Consider the following 18,723-nt stretch of genomic DNA (forward strand, 5'->3'; position numbering starts at 1 on the left):
CTCTTCAAATGGGGATTCCATATGGGGTGCCTGGCTTTGGCTGCATACAAGACTCTACCTACCATACTACCACTTCTCCAAATTTATTATTTTTGTACCAAACCCAGCATTGCACAGGGGCTATTATTGTGTTTATGCTCAGGTATGACTGATAGAGGTGTTCAGTGGGTACTTGTGTGTTGCCAGGGACTGATCTGGGATTAGCCCCATGCAAGGCAAGCCCTATGATCAAATTAAAAAAATTAAACAAACAAACCTTTGTCTCTAGCTTTGAATGTTCAAAACCTCTCATCTGGAATAGGGTAGAGGTGCATCCTCACCCAACAATTGATCTTTCTACTTGCATGACCTCAAAATACTAGCAGAGAAGTAGGAAATGGCCTAGGATATTGTCTTTGATGCTTCCCTCCATGATAGTCTCTATGAGGCAGGGAGCAAGTGGCTTAACATTCCTAAGCTCCATTTCCTCAATCTACCTTATAACAAAACTTAGGCATTAAATGTGAGAAAATCACGTGAGCCAAATGCACACAGGACAGTGTTTCTCATCTTCAAGTCATGTTTGCATACTCCAGTAAAATTAACCAAGACCACATTTTGCTTGTGGTAGGATCACAGCAATCAAATTCTTTACTTAGCAGCCTTGCTTTCTAGGCATGTCTATATGGGTTGGCCTAAAACTCTCACAAAGGTACCCCAAAGCCCAAAGTTCAGTGGTTTGGGTAGCTTTCTTTGTTTGTTTTTGTTTTGTTTTTGGGCCACACTCGGCGGTGCTCAGGGGTCACTCCTGGCTGTCTGCTCAGACACTGCAGGCACGGGGGACCATATGGGACACCAGGATTTGAACCAACCACCTTAGGTCCTGGATCGGCTGCTTGCAAGGCAAATACCACTGTGCTATCTCTCCGTGCCCAGGCCCAGCCTTTTTTTTTTTTTTCTACACTGGCTTAATCATTTTTCCCCAGCTCCACAAGTAGCAACAATTCTAGAAAGCCTGATTGCCAGCTTACCTAAAACAAATCACATTTTTACATGGAAGGAAAGTGCATTTAAAAGTCAGTGGGAAGGTTATGCATTTTTTTTTAGGTTATGCATTTTTGTTTCACAAGGAGACCAAATAAAATCCTGGAGATACTCAAATAGTCATATAATAGGCAGTGATTGAATCGAAGGCTATGCTTTGAAATGAGATGAATTAGATGATCCCTGATTTGAGGAAGCTTATGAACTTGTTGACAAAACCAAATCCAGATGTTAAGAAATGAGCACAGAAAACAGAATGATGCAAAATCTGGAGGGTAGGGTGTAACACAATGGGCCAAAGCCCCTAAGTCCTGAGGAAAGTCAGGTTGAGCATTGGGGAAATGATTTAATTTAGCTCTAGGAGACTTAGGGTTGTGGTTGGACTGGTTCATAAAACACTCTCCTTGAAAGGCAGACAAAATTTTTAGAAACCACCTAAAATGTTCACTTCCTCTCAAAACCCAAGTATGCCATGCAATTACTCATATCTGATATAACTACATCCCTAATGTTCCAGAGTTTGGCCTCAGTTGGTTTTTAGATTCTCAGAGCACACCATGCCAATTGACTCCTGCTGCAACTCAAATCCACAGAGTGAGGAATACATCATAACAAGATCCACTGAAAGAAGAAATCCCAGCTAAAAGCTTAGTTCAAAAGCCTGAGGAATGCTCTTGGTTTTCATGTCAGTGGATTTAGGAACCAGAAAGACAGGGCTGGTCATTTATATCTTGAGCAGAATCAGATTTTTATGCTGCAAGGCCAGTGGGTGGGGAACATAGACCCTCTAGCAACCCTCCCTAACTCCCCTTCCACCTCCCAAACTCAGAAAGTAGCTAAGTTAACCAAAACCACCATGAACTTAATAGCAGAGAATTTATGGCTGACGTCTCGCAAAGGTCATGGGTGCAGAACAAAATCATTACTGTCACTTTCTTATAGACACTTGACTTTATGGTTCCTGTCACCTTTATCATAACACACAACTGATTTAGTAGCTCTGATTTTTGTCTTTAATGGCAAATGGCCCGGTGTTGTGTTCTGACATGTAATTATGCCGCCAAGATGGCAGAGTACAAGTGGAGGCTTTGGTGGAGCCTGGTAGAGATAATAGGTTGGATTATTTTTAATGGTTTTTCTTGAGTCATGATGAGCTCTTTCTTGTACACTCTTTTGCTTCAGATTCTCAAATCCAAGGATTTGACATCTCCAACACAGCGCTACATCGACAGCAAAGTTGTGAAGACAAGAGCAGAAGGCGAGTGGCTGTCTTTCGATGTGACTGATGCTGTCCATGAGTGGCTCCACCACAAAGGTAACAATTCTCTCTTATTTTTCTTTCTAGATGTGACTCTTAAATTATTATAGCTGGACTGCAGCTTTCAGGAGAGAAATCCGCATACAAATGACCTCCTTGACTTAATGTTTTCCAGACAGGAACCTGGGATTCAAAATAAGCTTGCATTGTCCTTGCTGTACTTTTGTACCATCCAATAATTACATCATCCCAAACAAAAGCGAAGAACTAGAAGCAAGATTTGCAGGTAATTGAAATATGATTTTCGGAAGTGGAGGAGGGACAATGCTGGGTTGATCATCTCTGGAGAGATGAAGTCAGTTCGCTTCTACAAACGGGATCATTTGGTGAATTCTGAACAGTTGGATTTGTTTGGGTAAAGATAATGCTGCAGAGAAATTGTAGAAAGTAAGAAAGATATTGGCTCCAGTTGACATATCTGGCTTGGTCAAGTAATGACTTGGCTCATATTATTTAACTATCCCACCAATCTATCAGAGTATAAAATAGTTGTCTAGGCCCTGCATTTATCATTTAAGCAAGCCCACTTTGCACCTATGCTAACATGTTTTTACAAAGCTTGCTTTCAAGAAAATGCACAAGTAGACCTTCAAACACAGAGCAGGGAACCTACAAGAGCATTTCCCAGAAGGAGGAGCATCCTGGTACTATCCACAGTTTCATTAATTCACTTACCCTGCACTGAACACACTGAATTCAATGTGTGTTCTAGCCCAGACCCATATTTATTGTGAGGGATTATTTCCTTATATTTAGATTTTTGTAATAGTTGCTCAACACATACCATGGTCGACTCTTTACCATGGTCGCACATCTTTAGCTATATGTCCAAGAGCATGAAAAGAGTCCCTAGGATTTAAATCATTCTATGCATCCAGGTAGGGCTCTCTGTGCTAGACAAAAAAAGAGTGAGAAATCTATCATGAGCCCAGAGAGCTGATTTTCCTTCCCTCACTCCCTGTATTCAAGACTTCCATCCATCCACTTACTTGCAAAAGGCAACCAAGGTCCATCCATACTCATGGAAAAATACTCCCGGAGGTCTTGAGATTTATTTCAGTTTCCAGTCTACTCACGATCCTCTTGAGAGTGGAGATTAAATGCTTAAACCAGCAGTCTCTGGAGCATACTTCGGGGGCTCAGGTTTCTACATGGCAGATGGAATCAGGAAAGTGTTGAGGACATCATAAAAGCAATGAAAAAGCCCTTTCTTCCAAGCTTCCCCAAATAGCATGAGGTCAGGGGAACTTCTGTTTCACTTGAACCAAATGCCTTGCAAGTCAGTGTAAGGCTCAGTTTATGATGTTCATTAGGGAAACTCCTTTGAGTTGGCAGACCCAAGAAAAGAAGGTCCTTTGAGTGCCAACGTGTAGACTCTTATGAGGTGAAGGGTCATGGAGAGGTTGGAACACTCTTCCCGAGGAGGCTTGACCAAGAGAAGAAGCCTGGATTGCCCTGGCATGATAGAGCTCAGATTTTCCTAAACAGGAAAATCATATCTTGGACTTGGAACCACCTATTTGAAGAGCCCATGTGATGAGTCCCTTATTACCTGTGCTCGTCCTGTTCTATTATGTCTGTCTACAGGGGGAAATGACTCTATCCAAGAAATGGTTGTCACTGCTATGGGTGACAATAAGAAGAGAGAAAAATAGAGCTAATGCTCTTTGACCAAGGTAAAGCTCCATATTTATGATCCACATGCCTTTTTTCAAGGTATTGATGCCACCTCCACATTTTCCAGTGGTGATCAGAGAACTATAAAGTCAACTAGGAAAAAAAACAGTGGGAAGAGCCCACATCTCCTGCTAATGTTGTTGCCCTCCTACAGACTGGAGTCACAACAGTCCAACCGACGGAAGAAGCGCTCTTTGGATGCAGCCTATTGCTTTAGGTAAAGGAAAGCAGCATGAGCAATGTCATGCTGTCTGTCCACTCTTGTCTCTTCTCTGTCCTTTGCCTGATCACTAATGATCACACAATTTCCAAGGGAAATTTGGCAGATTTCACCTTTTTTTAAATACATTTGATTAATAGAGGAAAGGATAATTTTATATTAGGTCTAAGAATTATTTAGTTGCAGGGTTTTTTGTTTTATTTTGTTTTCAGGCCACTCCCAGTGACACTCAGGGGTTATTCCACTCAGAAATTATTCCTGTTAGGCTATGAGATGCCAGAGATCAAACTCTAGTTGGCCGTATGCAAGGGAAATGCTGAGCTATTGCTCCAACCCCTCATAGCTTTATTTTGTTTTGTTTTGTTTGGGGGGGGGGTCATACCCGGCAGCGCTCAGGGGTTACTCCTAGCTCTACACTCAGAAATCGCTCCTGGCAGGCTTGGGGGATCATATGGTATGCCAGGATTCAAATCACCATCCTTCTGCGTGCAAGGCAAATGCCCTACCTCCACGCTATCTTTCTGGCCCCATCACAGCTTTATTCTTTTGCTGTCTGGCTATACTGGACCCAGTTCTATGCTTATAAATGACTCCTATCAATGTTTGGGGAACATTTTGAGATGCCAGAGATTCAAATAGGAGTCAGTCAGCAAGGTGTGAGACAAGTCCCTTAATTTTGGTAGGACCTCAGAGGGCCCTTACAACTAGTTTATGTCTGTATTGTTTTCACTAGTTCTTTAGTATTGAACCAGGTGAAGCATAAAAACACTAGCCACCTTATCCTCTTTCCCACCCTACTTTGTCCCATAGAAAATGAACTCTGATTCCCAGAGCTGTTTATTTGGGTCACTGCTCACTAGTTTTGAAGTTTTTGTCCTTATGGCAGGGTTCCCAGTCACTGCTCTTTCTGGGCAAAATGAAGCTTGTTTATTTATTTTTTTGTTTTGTGACTACATCGAGCAGTGCTCAGGGATTTCTCCTGGCTATGCACTCAGGAATTACTCCTAGAGGTGCTTTGGGGACCATATGGGATGCCAAGATCTAATCTGAGTCAACTGAGTGCAAGTCAAGTGTTCTACTTGCATGAGAAAAATGGTGCTTGTTTAGGACTGGATACATAAGAAAATTTCTTTGGGATCAGCTGTTGTCCTTATTCATTTTATACTTGAAAGAGCATTAGAGGCTGGATGACAAATCTGGTATTGATTGAAAGAGATTGTGCAGTTTATGTCTAGTCAAATAAGGGAAGGGCTCAGTTTTTGAGGTCACAATGAAGGGGATCAGGGTAGAACACCCAAGGAAATTAGTTCAGTGTATCACTCCCTCATTAAAGTTGCTTGAGATCAAAATTAATCATTAAAATTTAGGGACTAGAGTATTAGCACAGTGAGTAGGGCATTTGCTTTACAGACAGCTGACCCAGATATGTTCTCATCATCTGATATGGTCCCACCCCCACCCCTGAGCCTTCCAGGAGTAATTTCTGAGCATAGAGCCAGGAGTAACCCTTGATATCACCAGGTTTGGCCCAAAACAAACAAACAAAATAACAAACAACAAATAATTATTAAAACAGTCCAAAAGACTTGTTATAGAAAAAAATAAATCATATTTCTGTTTTGGTATGAAGGAATCATTTTTAAAATCTTCATTGCATGTTCTCTCTCTGTCTTAAAACAGAAATGTACAGGATAATTGCTGCCTACGTCCACTTTACATTGATTTCAAGAGGGATCTTGGGTGGAAATGGATACATGAACCCAAAGGGTACAATGCCAACTTCTGTGCTGGTGCATGTCCCTACCTTTGGAGCTCAGACACTCAGCATAGTAGGGTAAGTATTGGCTAATGTGTCTCTTCTGGTCCTGAGTGCTGACATGAACCTCTGGATGTATTTCCAAGTGAATTCAAATTAGCTGGAGGTTCTTTCAGAATCACACATAATGGGCGCTAAAGAGGCCCATTATAATGCCAGAGAAGACTGATGACTGTACGTAAAATCTGTAAGCAAGGCTATGAGATGGAGAGATAGTACAGCTGATAGGAAACTTTTCTTGCACCTGGCCTACCAGGTTCGATCCCTGGCACCCAATATGACTGTACGTAAAATCTGTAAGCAAGGCTATGAGATGGAGAGATAGTACAGCTGATAGGAAACTTTTCTTGCACCTGGCCTACCAGGTTCGATCCCTGGCACCCAATACTTTTCTCTATGCAGCACCAGGTGTAATTCTAGAATGTACAATCAGGAATAACACCTGACCATTACTGAGTGTGGCCCCAAAATGAAGGAAGGAAGGAAGGAAGGAAGGAAGGAAGGAAGGAAGGAAGGAAGGAAGGAAGGAAGGAAGGAAGGGAGGGAGGGAGGGAGGGAGGGAGGGAGGGAGGAGGGAGGGAGGGAGGGAGGGAGGGAGGGAGGGAGGGAGGGAGGGAAAAATGATGAGTGTGAGAAACTTCTCTTCCTAATGGCATTATAAACAATTTGATAGCTCTACTTCATTTTGTCTTTTGTTGTATGTACTAAGCAGCTGTAGGCTAACAGGAATCTAGGGAAACAATCTTGGAGTCAATACATCACTTGATGTCAGGGGTGGTTAAAATGGGATGGGTCCTAGGTCTCCATCCACCAAAAGCAATTCTAGGCACCCATGTTAGGGACTGTTTTATTGGAAAAAAAATTGAGAACTTTTCTTAGTGTTTTGGCATAATAATTCTCTAGTGTGTGTGATAGAAAGTAATTTAATATCTCTGAACAATAATTTCTCAGCCATAGAAATGAAAATAGGAATAAATCTGAAAATAATACTGTCAAACTCTGGGGTTGACATGAAGACCTGGAAGATACTGTATGTAAATAAAATTGCTTAAAAATGATTATCTCAAAGTCTTTTAGAATATGATCCAAAATAAATGAGAATTAAAACCTGAATATTTTATCAAGTAACATCAGTAAGGATAGAAGGTTATCCATTGGTAACCTGAGACACTTTGGGTTCCCAGCCCGGTCTAGCAAGACCATATCTATATAATAGAAGTATTATTTGTATTTTGCCACCAAGTGACTCATAATATTGATTTGTATTGGAAAGGACTTCATAAATTGTCTTACATTTTTCCAAAGAAATGGGGGCCCAGATCTTGTGTCTCACTTGAAATCAGGGCCAGAGTGATAGCACAGTGGGTAGGGCGTTTGCCTGGCATGTGGCCAACCATAGTTCAATCCCCATCATCCCATATGGTCCACCAAGCTTGCCAGGTATAATTTCTAAGTGCAGACCAGGAGTAACCCCTGAGTACCACTGGGGTATGGCCCCATAACAAAACAAAAAAAATCTCGCCTACGAAAAAATTAAAGTTTGTGACAAACTAAGGTTTGCACTGCCAGCCCCCCTCTTTTATAATCATATCCCCATTTGCCCTTACTAAGTTTAATACCTGAATTGTCTACACATTGGGATTATGCTCTGTAAATCTTATTAAAGAGGCATTAGAAAAATTGCATTCACCGCAGGGTAGGAAAATAAATATATGACTCAAAAAGTCACAGAATGCATTCACCCACACTCAAGAATTTGAGGGGGTTACCAATTATTTGAGAAATCTGTGTAATAAAAAACTCTCTTTTACCTGAAAAATCTTGTGTTGGTGGAATGCGAAGTACATGGACTTATTTATAACCCCCTACAGACATGAGCCTTTAAGCTGACAAATATGATTCCCCTGCCTTCAGCTGTTTTCCCAACTCTCATGGAGATTTTGGCATTTGGATGTGACCATGTGAGCAAAGCTTGCTCATGCCTGTCCTTTTGTCTGATCTCTCTGGCCAGGCCTCTTCATCTGGGCTGTGGCAACAGTAGCTGTAATGTGGGCAAGGCCTGGTTGCCAAACAGAAACATAATTCTCCTCCTTGATACACAGAGGGAGTGTGTGAAGGCTGAGACCATGCTTGTTTTTCGAGAAGAGAGGAAGAATAGTTGTCGTGGTCACAAATATGTGGTTTGGACTGTTCCCCAAGAAGTCCGAGGTAGCTTAATAGAGTACTCAGTGTGGCCCTGAACAGATCTACTGTCTTTGACTAAAAAAAGTGGCAATGAATCTCGAGGAAAAGGTCACTTGCTTTTGGACTAGTCCTTTAATGACATCCTTAGAAATGGCTCTTTTTCATCATGGGCAACCACCATACTTGCCTTGGGAACAGCCACAGAGCCCTTTGATAGACAAGGAGGGACCAGAAATAACTAGAGAACTTTCTTTTCATGGTGATTTGGAACTGGCCTCCAGATGGGCCACTAGTAATCAACATGTGGACAATTGATCATCATTCTAATTCTTTTTTTTTAATATAATTTTTATTTTGATCATAGTGTCTTACATATTGTTGACAATAACATTTTAGGTACATATTTACATAAAATCAGGGAGGATTCCCATCACCAAATTGTCCTCCCTACCCCTCCGTTTTTGTCCTACCTCCCATATCCTCTTCCCTCACCCCCAGGGCTGCTAGAATATGTGGTCCCCTATGTACCTATCCTACTACATAGTAGTCTTGCATCTGTTTGGTCTTGGTGCCTCCCTTATTTCCCCCTCTAATTGGGAGGCAGGACTAGCAAGTTCAAGTTGCGTGGTTTTGTTTGAAGAAGAAAAAAGTAATAAACTGGGGTAAAAGTCTAATACTCCGAAAATGGGCGGAATCTTTCTAGAGGCTCTCATCATCGATTTGAGAGACGAAGGAGAAAAAGAAGATGAAACACACCACCAGTACAAAAAGAAGTGTCAAATATCCAGTGAGGACTCCAACAATAACGATAAGCACCACAAGAACATAACAAAAAAAAAAAAACAAAAAAAAAACAAAAACAAACAAACAAACCAAAAACACGCCATGGTCTTGAAATAAGAAACATGGCATAGCACATAACGAAAGAAAAGAAAAGAAGAGAAAAAAATAATATAATTGGGGACAACGATTTCAATAATCACACCCAGAGAAATCGACCAAAATAGATAGGTAAATAAAAATAATAATAACAATAATAAATGAAGGTAAAATATATATGTATATATATATATATATATATATATAAAATAACCAAGGTTTTGTGCTTTTTTTTTTTTTTTTTTTTTTTTTTTTTTTTTTTTTTTTTTTTTTTTTTTTTTTTTTGGTTTTTGGGCCACACCCGGTAACGCTCAGGGGTTACTCCTGGCTATGTGCTCAGAAGTTGCTCCTGGCTTGGGGGACCATATGGGACACCGGGGGATCGAACCGCGGTCTGTCCAAGGCTAGCGCAAGCAAGGCAGGCGCACCTTACCTTTAGCGCCACCGCCCGGCCCCGGTTTTGTGCTTTTTGTATTTTTGTTTGATCATCATTCTAATTCTTATAATGATAATGTTACTGAAGTGGTGTGCAGACAAGAATTCAAAGTCACCTGGGAATTCTGGGTAACATGACAGTGATCAAGTCCCAAGTTCTGGGAAAAATTTGTGGTTGAGTCATTAAGTTTAATATGACGTACAGAACCATTTTTGTTTATGCTATCTGAGGAAAAAAGAATTCTTTGGGTAAAATGGTGACTTTGGTTATGGCTGTGTTATAAGTTTAACTATAATTTAGTGCTTAGAAAAGAAAAGTGAGTGCCTGAGAGATAGTACTGAGGTTAAGGTCATTCTGGCCTTGTGTTTGATTGTTCTAGTTTAATCTTTGCTACTGCATATAGTCTCTGGGCACTGCCAGGAATAACCTCTCTATACAGAGACAGGAAGAAGTCATTAGTGCCATTAGGTTTGACACAAAAACTGACAAAAAAGGAAATAAGTCATTATTAACAATATTTTAAACTTCAATGTGTAAATACATACTGAGGATGATAATAAACGAAAAAAAAGAAATAGTAAGCCAAAATTTATATAAAGTGCCTGCTAGCGATCTGAATGACATTACCACCTGACATAGTACATAACTTTTACTTGTTTGTTTGTTATTTTATTTGTTCTCTTCATCTTCTCAGGTTCTCAGCTTATATAATACCATTAATCCAGAAGCATCTGCTTCTCCTTGCTGTGTGTCCCAAGATTTGGAGCCTCTCACCATCCTCTACTACATTGGCAAGACCCCCAAGATTGAACAGCTCTCCAACATGATTGTCAAGTCTTGCAAATGCAGCTAAGAATCTCAGAAAAGTAGCAAAACAAGAATCAGAACGATGATGATGATGATGATGATGACGACAGTGACAATATCAGTAATATGAAAACAGAAGAGAGCCTTCCTTCATCAGTGTTAAAAAATGGCAAAAAGCGGTACTAGTTCAAACACTTTGGAAGTGTGTGTGCTGTTCCTTAAAACTGGTGTCGAAACATAAAGAAATAAAAGGTGAACAATGTTTCTGCATTTCACATCCTCTGTAAGGGAGATAAGAAGCCAACCCTTTTCTTTTAAAGAAAATAAATAAATAAATAAACACTGGAAGAAGTTGTTAGTGTGAAATTATGTGAAAGGAAACAAACCAACAACAGGAAAATCCCGTGAAGTGGACGGCTGTGCACACGGTTCCTATCCCACGCCTCACCTGATTTTTCTGAGTTGCTATAAATAGCCCTTCCCCTTCTTCCTTCTGAGTTAACAGTGAGTTATTTATTATGTGTTGCTATAGAACGAACATTTCATTGCCCTTGAAAAATGCAACAGGTGTATAAAGTGGAGACCAAGTCTTTTGTCAGAAACTCATGGTTGGCTTAAGGAGCTTTGAACTCAAATGAGCCTAAAATGGTGAAAGAGGTCATATTAACATGAGGCAAAGCCCAGTGAGTTGTTGGAAGACCAGGAAAGTCTGCATTAAGATAAAGGCCCTGGAAAGACCTACCACTCTATCTATACCTACTGCTGAAGTTCTGTAAGATTCTACAAGAGAAAAGTCTGTTAGTTAAGTAAAATTTTCATCAGAATAAGTCTGTAAAGACCCCCCCCCTTTTAATGGTAAATGATACTTTGTTCATTTGGTAAACCAGTGAAATATTGAGGGAAAAATGAGATATGTCCTGGTCAAACTTCAGATTGGAATTCTGACAGGATAGCTCAGTTACTTTCCTTATATTATGTCTAGAAGCTAGTGGACTTGGAAACACGGTGGCAGATATTCTACAAACAAGTCCATCAAAATGTTGACTGTATTTGGTATGATGTGAACATCCTTGCCCTGTTTTTACAGTATGTAATAATGTTGATTAAGATTTAGATGGGATTAACGTGGGTTTTTTTGTTTTCAGTCTTCACTCTGAATTGTGCTTCATTTGACTGGCCAGTACTTGCAAGTAAAATCCTAGTATTTTGACTTGTTACAAATTCTTGTTCTGCCATCTTTGTTTGGTTTCATCCAGCATCCTACTTTCATGGTTCTGTGTGCTTTTCCCAGGATTGTACATGATAGAAGCTAGCTGGGTCCTTTATTATTCTTTATAAAAAGGAGTGATTTGAATTTGGTAGACTTCCTCTCTCTTCTAAGCATCAGTACCAGTCAATCCAGATGTGGACAATGGTAGGGAATTGGATGACATTACAGATATATAGATAACAGACATGAAATGTTTTCCTTTTAACTAGGGCTCAAGGAGTAGACAGAAACCTCTAGTATTAGTGATTTAATTAGAAAAGGTTTCTCTAATTGTGTTCAGTTGGCCTCTTGGTAGAATTCTATGGGTATCGAAGGGCAGATTATTGGTAGACACATCATTTTCTTTAATCAGGTATATTATTTTTTAGTGTTTTGGGGCAATGGAAAGATGTACATTTTTGAATATTTTTTTTTAAAGGGGAGAGGGTGTAGAGTTCAGCTCAGCTAAGTCATTTTGTTTATATTTCTCTGAAGTTAAGATTTTTCTAGATGTTCTTAGAAGGGTTTTGGAAAGGCACAGATCAAATTCTCCTATGATCAAAAAGATTCTTTTCTCCAAATGAGAGTTATCTCTACTGGAGACTGGAATTTTTAGTAGAATGGCAGAGAATGGAACAGTACAATAGGATCTGTCAGTTTGTTAGTTGCTTCATATTAAAGTTTCAGATGGAAAATTAAGGGTAAGACAATAAAATTTTTTGTAGATTCACCTAATGAGCAGCACAGTGAGTCCCAAGGAAAGTAATTTGATAGGTCATATTTTTCCTCTCCTCAATTGCAAACAAGGGATTGGATTTGCATGTTTGAAAACTGGAAAAGCAAGAGATGGGATTGGTACCCCCAGGAAGTTGGAGGCTGCCAGGTCCCAGGTTTGAATCTGTTGATTTGGAGTTTTTCTTCCGATTTTCTTCTATTAATTCTATGTAAATCACTTTTAGTTCTGTAGGTATTTTTATTCTTTGAAAACAAAATGACGTGTTTTTTAATTTGTCTCTTTTCATGAATGCACTGATAATATTTTAAATACTCTATTTTAAGATCTTTTGAATCATTTTTGAGTTTTGCAGTTTTGGGGATTCTCTAAAGGTCTTGTTTTCCCATAAGTAAATATTACACGAGGGGATTGGGGGTGAGGGAAGATGTGGCAAATATTAGTATGGGGTCAGGGGGGCATGGTTTCTCTGTGTTAAGCAGTACAATTTTAAGGTTGGCATGGTTTTAAAAAATGGAATATAAGAATAGCTGTTTTGTATTTTGATGACTGATGATGCTGTATTTTAACACAATGTATGTCTGTTTTTGTGGTGCTCTAGTGGTAAATAAATTATTTCAATTACATGTTGATGTGTTTTTCCTATCATAGTACCCCTCTTGGAGATTGGAAAATACTTCTGAGGTATTGAGAACCAACTTGACCTGGAAAAAAATCATTCTAACTTTAAGTGTATGCTCTCTGCTTCTGAAAATCACTCCAGGCCTTGTATCTCAATAGCCAACACTCAGCTATCAAGACCAAGGAAAACTCTGAGCTATGCTTGCAGTCTCCTTTATTGCCATTTGGTCATTGTTTGAGATTTTGTTTTCATCCATTTTGACAGTCTACCAGAGAAAAAAGCAGAGAAGTTTGGACCATGATTTAGCTTTCTGGTTCTATGTTCTGCCAACGCCAGGGCCAAAAGAACTGGTCTAGACAGTATCCCCTGTAGTCCCATAACTAGAATCATGGCTGAGCTGGCCAGATAAAACAAGAACCACGTGCTTTTTGGATCTGTTCTTTGAGAAAATGACTCTCTGCTTTACCAACTATTCTGCACCCCAAACCCCATCCTCTCAAATTTCCTTGGCTGTTCCCTTCAAGACCAGACATCTCAAGTGAGTTGCCAGTCTCCCAATAAATAGACTTAATAATAATAAAAGTAGTTGTAGTTTAATCTGTTGTTTTGCTTTATCCAGTACAAGAACTGGTTTGTGCCTGGTATCTAAGCCTCACATAGAAACAAGTATGTAGGGATACTGGGAGATGGATCCATTCTTTGCAAACTATGTTTACTCAATGTATAAAGAAAGTGCTGGGCTTTAAGACCACTAGATCTTGCTTCTCTTCAGAAGCTGATCTCTGATCCACCCCTGTACCCTATATTGCCTTTATGGAAATCGCAGGGCAATGCAATTTCACCTAGATACATCAACGTTGGCCAATTGTCAGTCATTTTGACTGTACCTGTTTTACAAAGGTGTGTGTTTGTGTCTGTGTGTGTGTGTGTGTGTGTGTTTGTATTTTGTTGTTGTTGTATCCTTATTGTCAAGTGACTGGACATATGAAAAAGACTTTTTGTGATATTTGGTCTGTAGTTGATCATCACTATATTGTTGTCTTAACACTCTTCCCCACCTCTAGGAATCCTATTGTGCTGAGTTCTTTCTAGGCTGTTTCTTGCTTTTTCATCTTGGTAATAATTAAGGTAATAATAAGCCTTCAGAGCCTCATCTCATAAGCAGAGCAAGTCATTAGTTACTCCCAAGGTTATTCTTAACTCTCTTTGTTAACCAGAAATGTTTATGCTAAATTTTGCTCAATTTACCAATTAAAATTCTAAGTAGAAGAGACAAAGTGACTAGTTTGATGACCATTTGCTAAAAGAGTAAGAGCAGTAAGTATGGCTTACTGAGTACCTACTTTGTACTGCTCTCTGCTGACTCTGTTCACCTACCTGGCAGTGGAGGTGAGCTGAGAAGAGAGCAAACACAGAAAGTTTCAATACTGTGTCCAAAATCACTCAGGTTGTAAATGGAAGGAATCTCTAACTTCTCTGTCCAATTCTCTAGTTCCTAGACATATGTGGTTCCCAAGCAATTTAAAAATGGATAACCTCGACTGAGCTGTGCTGATCTTGAAGACATATTAAAAATGTAAAATGTGTCATTAATTTTTCATATTTTGATTATGTATAAGTAAAATTTTGGATATATGAGATTCAATAAAGTTTATTATTAAAATTAATATCACGTGTTTCTTTTTACTTTTTTTAGTGCAGTTACTGGGCATTTTATAAGACATGTGACTCATGTTACTTTGTGCTTCCTTTCTATTTCTTTATTATTATTTTCTTTCTTTCTTCCTTTTTTTTTTTTTTTTTTTTTTTGTTTTTGGGTCACACCCGGCGGTGCTCAGGGGTTACTCCTGGCAGTCTGCTCAGAAATAGCTCCTAGCAGGCATGGGGGACCATATGGGACACCGGGATTCAAACCAACCACCTTTGGTCCTGGATCGGCTGCTTGCAAGGCAAACGTCGCTGTGCTATCTCTCCGGGCCCCATCTTTCTTTCTTCTTTCTCTTTACTCTTTCTTTCTTTCCTTCCTTTCTTTCTTTCTTTCTTTCTTTCTTTCTTTCTTTCTTTCTTTCTTTCTTTCTTTCTTTCTTTCTTTCTTTCTTTCTTTCTTTCTTTCTTTCTTTCTTTCTTTCTTTCTTTCTTTCTTTCTTTCTTTCTTTCTTTCTTTCTTTCTTTCTTTCTTTCTTTCTTTCTTTTTCTTTTTTTCTTTTTTTTTACAAATCTGGTGGTATTCAGGGGTTGCTACTGACTCTGAGCTTAAAGGAACATATGGGATGTTTGAGATTTAACCTGGGTTGGTCACATAGAAGGCAAGAACCCTACCTGCTGTACTATTACTGCAACCCAGAGATGCACTGTTTTACTGTCAGTGTAAGATGACGACATCAACATACTTTCCTTATCCCCAATTATGTGAAGCTCCTTTCCCTGGAATCAATAGCCCTTGTTTATCCTATTTTCTTTTGCATTTATTGTCATGAATATATATCATACATTTGTATTAAGTTGATTTCCTTTGCTAACATATCTGAGGACATTTGAAATCTCATTCGGCCCCAAAACCCAGGTGGATATGGATTTTCCCTTACATTCTGACACTGTCATGGCTCTCTAACAGGCTGCTCTTATTTCAGGCACCTAGAAGGTGGAAATAGATTAAGTAGCTGCCTTTTGGGCATGATTTTAGACTAAGAAGACCTTCTCCTTCCCCAACAGTGTTCTCTATAAGAGCATATATATAGGAAAAGGGTTTTTTCAGCTCATTAGAGTAGAGGTTAGGATCTAAAGCTGCAAGGGAGAGTTCTTGACACTGAAATTAACACAAAGAAGTGCATTTCATTATAAAATCCAGTATAGTATTAGCAAATAGGGCATGGCAGCAGTAGCTCTTTTCTACAGTCCTTCTATCTTTCTTCTATCTATCATCTATCTATCTATCTATCTATCTATCTATCTATCTATCTATCTATCTATCTATCTATCTATCTATCTATCTATCTAATCTATCATCTATCTTCTCCTTCTCCTTCTTCTTCTTTCTTCTTCTTCTTCTTCTTCTTCTTCTTCTTCTCCTTCTTCTCCTTCTCCTCCTCCTCCTCCTCCTCCTCCTTCTTCTTCTTCTTCTTCTTCTTCTTCTTCTTCTTCTTCTTCTTCTTCTTTCTTCTCCTTCTCCTTCTCCTCCTCCTCCTCCTCCTCCTCCTCCTCCTCCTCCTCCTCCTTCTTCTTCTTCTTCTTCTTCTTCTTCTTCTTCTTCTTCTTCTTCTTCTTCTTCTTCTTCTTCTTCTTCTTCTTCTTCTTCTTCTTCTTCCCTATAGTCTTTCTTAACTGTTCATATAAACTGTCTGCCCACCAGGAGTTATAGTTAATGAACTTATAATTTAGATGCTGTTGCCAGATATACTACCATTATCTGTGCTCACCTTAAATCAGCACAGAAGAAAATGGTTCTGGGGACATTCAAGAAAGAGTAAACTATAGCAAATGAGTATTACCAATCTGTTCACTGGCTAAGGTTTTTCCTTGCCAAGCATAGAAAAATAGTTTGGCTTACTAGGACAAACTCTGACCCCATTTTTTTAAGACACCTTCTGAAGCTGCCAACTGTGATACAGTACAAACCCTTGATTCTATGTGGATAGGAACAACCCTCTTGTCTAGGGTACCCTGTTCCAGGATACACAACTCTGCAATATGTTACAAAAAAATTCCTAGGTACATCTTTGATGGATTCATATCAAATGGAGGGAAGGAAAAGGAATTTCTTTTCCAGAGAAATCTGATGTGACCTAGGATAAGCAGATGTTACTGTCCAACCATTTGGAAATTAAAAATAAATAAGGAGCTATTCCTAAAAATGGGACCATTTCAATGAAAGTCATTTCCCAGGCCCACAGTCCTTGACAGGCCATCAGCCAGAAGACTGATCTCAACAATGTCCATTGGAAAATTTATGTCTCCAGGGAGCTCAATTGTCTCCCCTCTGTTCTCTGCTAGGAGAGGGAGCCTAAAAACTTCCCCATATGCATTGCTTTCCATCTCTAGAGAAAGAACCACTTCACCCCCAGGCCACTGTGAGATGGGTATAGGACATTTTCTCCTGGGAACATGTCAACTAGCAAATATGAAATGTTTAGAGACCTAGTTTGTCATTTCTCAACAAAGATGGATCTCAAGATGCAAAGGAGAACACTCTTCCCATGTGGAAGTTCGTCACAGAAGTTTGCCACGTGGGGGCCTGGGAGCCATCAGCTCAATATGACATTTCCTGTGCAGTGGAGCTTCACTATGGGAATTTTCAGGCGAATTTCTCTCTTAGAGAGTTTATTTCTGTGGTGGTTCTGGCTTGTCCAGCAGAAACAATTCTGTCTTCCCTGCTCCAATCACTTCTGTTGTGATAGAAGGAATACTTTATCTTTGTTATCCTTCTGTAAAAAGAAAAGGACTTAGTCAAGAGATTGACTTACTGTAGGTAACCAAAATAACATTTTTTAAAAAAAATCTGTGGTGTAAGCCCCTTTAATGCAGAACTTTTGTGAAGCAGAGGAGGATGATCTGGGGCCATGACATTTAATATATACATTCTGATGCATTGTCATCTTTGGGTCAAGCTCCTCTGCTCTATCACTAGCTGATGTCTACTGGGTCAATAGAAAAGTGACAAGGATAAGCCAAGGTCAAAGCTATATGACCCCTGAGTTGCGAATTCATGAGTTGAGAGGCTGCCCCAATGTACACTGCCGGATTATAAATGAGATATGGGTGCTTGACCTGTAAAGATATAAAATGGGAGAATGTCTTCTTGCAGGACATTTCAGACACTAGGCACCTCTGGTTGTTCAGTGTTCTTTCCTCTCCCTCATTGTGTCATCTCCTATCCCTGTGATTTCTTTTGTCAGGGCAAATCTCCCATACAAGAGTGTTTGGTGGTGTTGCCCCAAGTCTGATGCATGGAGGCTTGCTCCCCAGTCATTAACTGCCCACCAGGTAATACTAGGATGATTTTCATAAATAGGATGTGCACCCCTAAAAGCAGCACTATCTCCATAGAGCTCTTGTCTAATGACTCACTGCTTTGGGGGAGCTGCCCTAGAGACCACCATGCCAGAAGATCCCAGAGTGGACTTGACCAATGTCTGATGGTTTTTGGAGAGAAGCAAGAAGTTGGTTTCAGGGAGGCCAGAGGGAGTAATTACACCCTGCCACAAATTGAATCTTTGGCATCATAGAGTATCACTTCACTGGTTCCAAAAAGCTGATCTGACCTTTACCATGGCATAAAGATAGTGGATTTTAAGGAATACTCGAGCAAAAATGTTTTTAGGTCTCATTTATTCCTGTGCACCATTGTGTTATAGGGTATAACATTCTGCATTGGGAGTGTGGCTGGTACCAGTCCACAAGGCAATGAAAGCTATTGGTCAGATTCAAGAGATCAGAAAGTGAATGCACAGAGGAAACTTGGTCAGTGAAAGAAACCAGTGAGATTGATGGTGGGGCCTTTGTGTAGAAACGTAGAAACATCTTCTAAAGTTGGTCCGGCTGGCCTCTCTCATTTTTTCTTTATTTACCCAGCTTAATTCTCACCCCAATAGTTTGCTGGTTTGTGATGATGTGTTGAGTGCAATGCTGCATTGTTGGGTGGTGGGCCCTTGTTGGCTGTGATCATTGTAACTGACCCTCTAACACCCAGTTTTCATTTCTGAGGAATGGATTGATTTTAGTTCAAGTCAACTGCAGTGATATATATTGCAGTCAGCTCAGAA

General features: G+C 39.7%; 1 protein-coding gene across 2 annotated transcripts in view; it reads left to right on the top strand.

Moving 5' to 3' along the window:
• TGFB2 (transforming growth factor beta 2) overlaps nt 1-11,331 on the top strand; it is a 69,406-nt gene extending 58,075 nt beyond the window's left edge. The window contains exons 3-7 of one of the 2 annotated variants that reach the window (XM_049769530.1): nt 2,206-2,338; nt 2,457-2,567; nt 4,058-4,235; nt 5,919-6,072; nt 10,248-11,331. In XM_049769530.1, the coding sequence (XP_049625487.1) occupies nt 2,206-2,338; nt 2,457-2,567; nt 4,058-4,235; nt 5,919-6,072; nt 10,248-10,406 (735 nt within the window). In that variant the 3' untranslated portion in view covers nt 10,407-11,331. The remainder of the gene's footprint in view (nt 1-2,205; nt 2,339-2,456; nt 2,568-4,057; nt 4,236-5,918; nt 6,073-10,247) is intronic. The other variant, XM_049769531.1, reaches the window with a different exon arrangement.
• The last annotated feature ends 7,392 nt before the right edge of the window (nt 11,332-18,723 follow it).

Source organism: Suncus etruscus, chromosome 3, assembly GCF_024139225.1.
Source record: "Suncus etruscus isolate mSunEtr1 chromosome 3, mSunEtr1.pri.cur, whole genome shotgun sequence".
NCBI classification, from domain to species: domain Eukaryota; kingdom Metazoa; phylum Chordata; class Mammalia; order Eulipotyphla; family Soricidae; genus Suncus; species Suncus etruscus.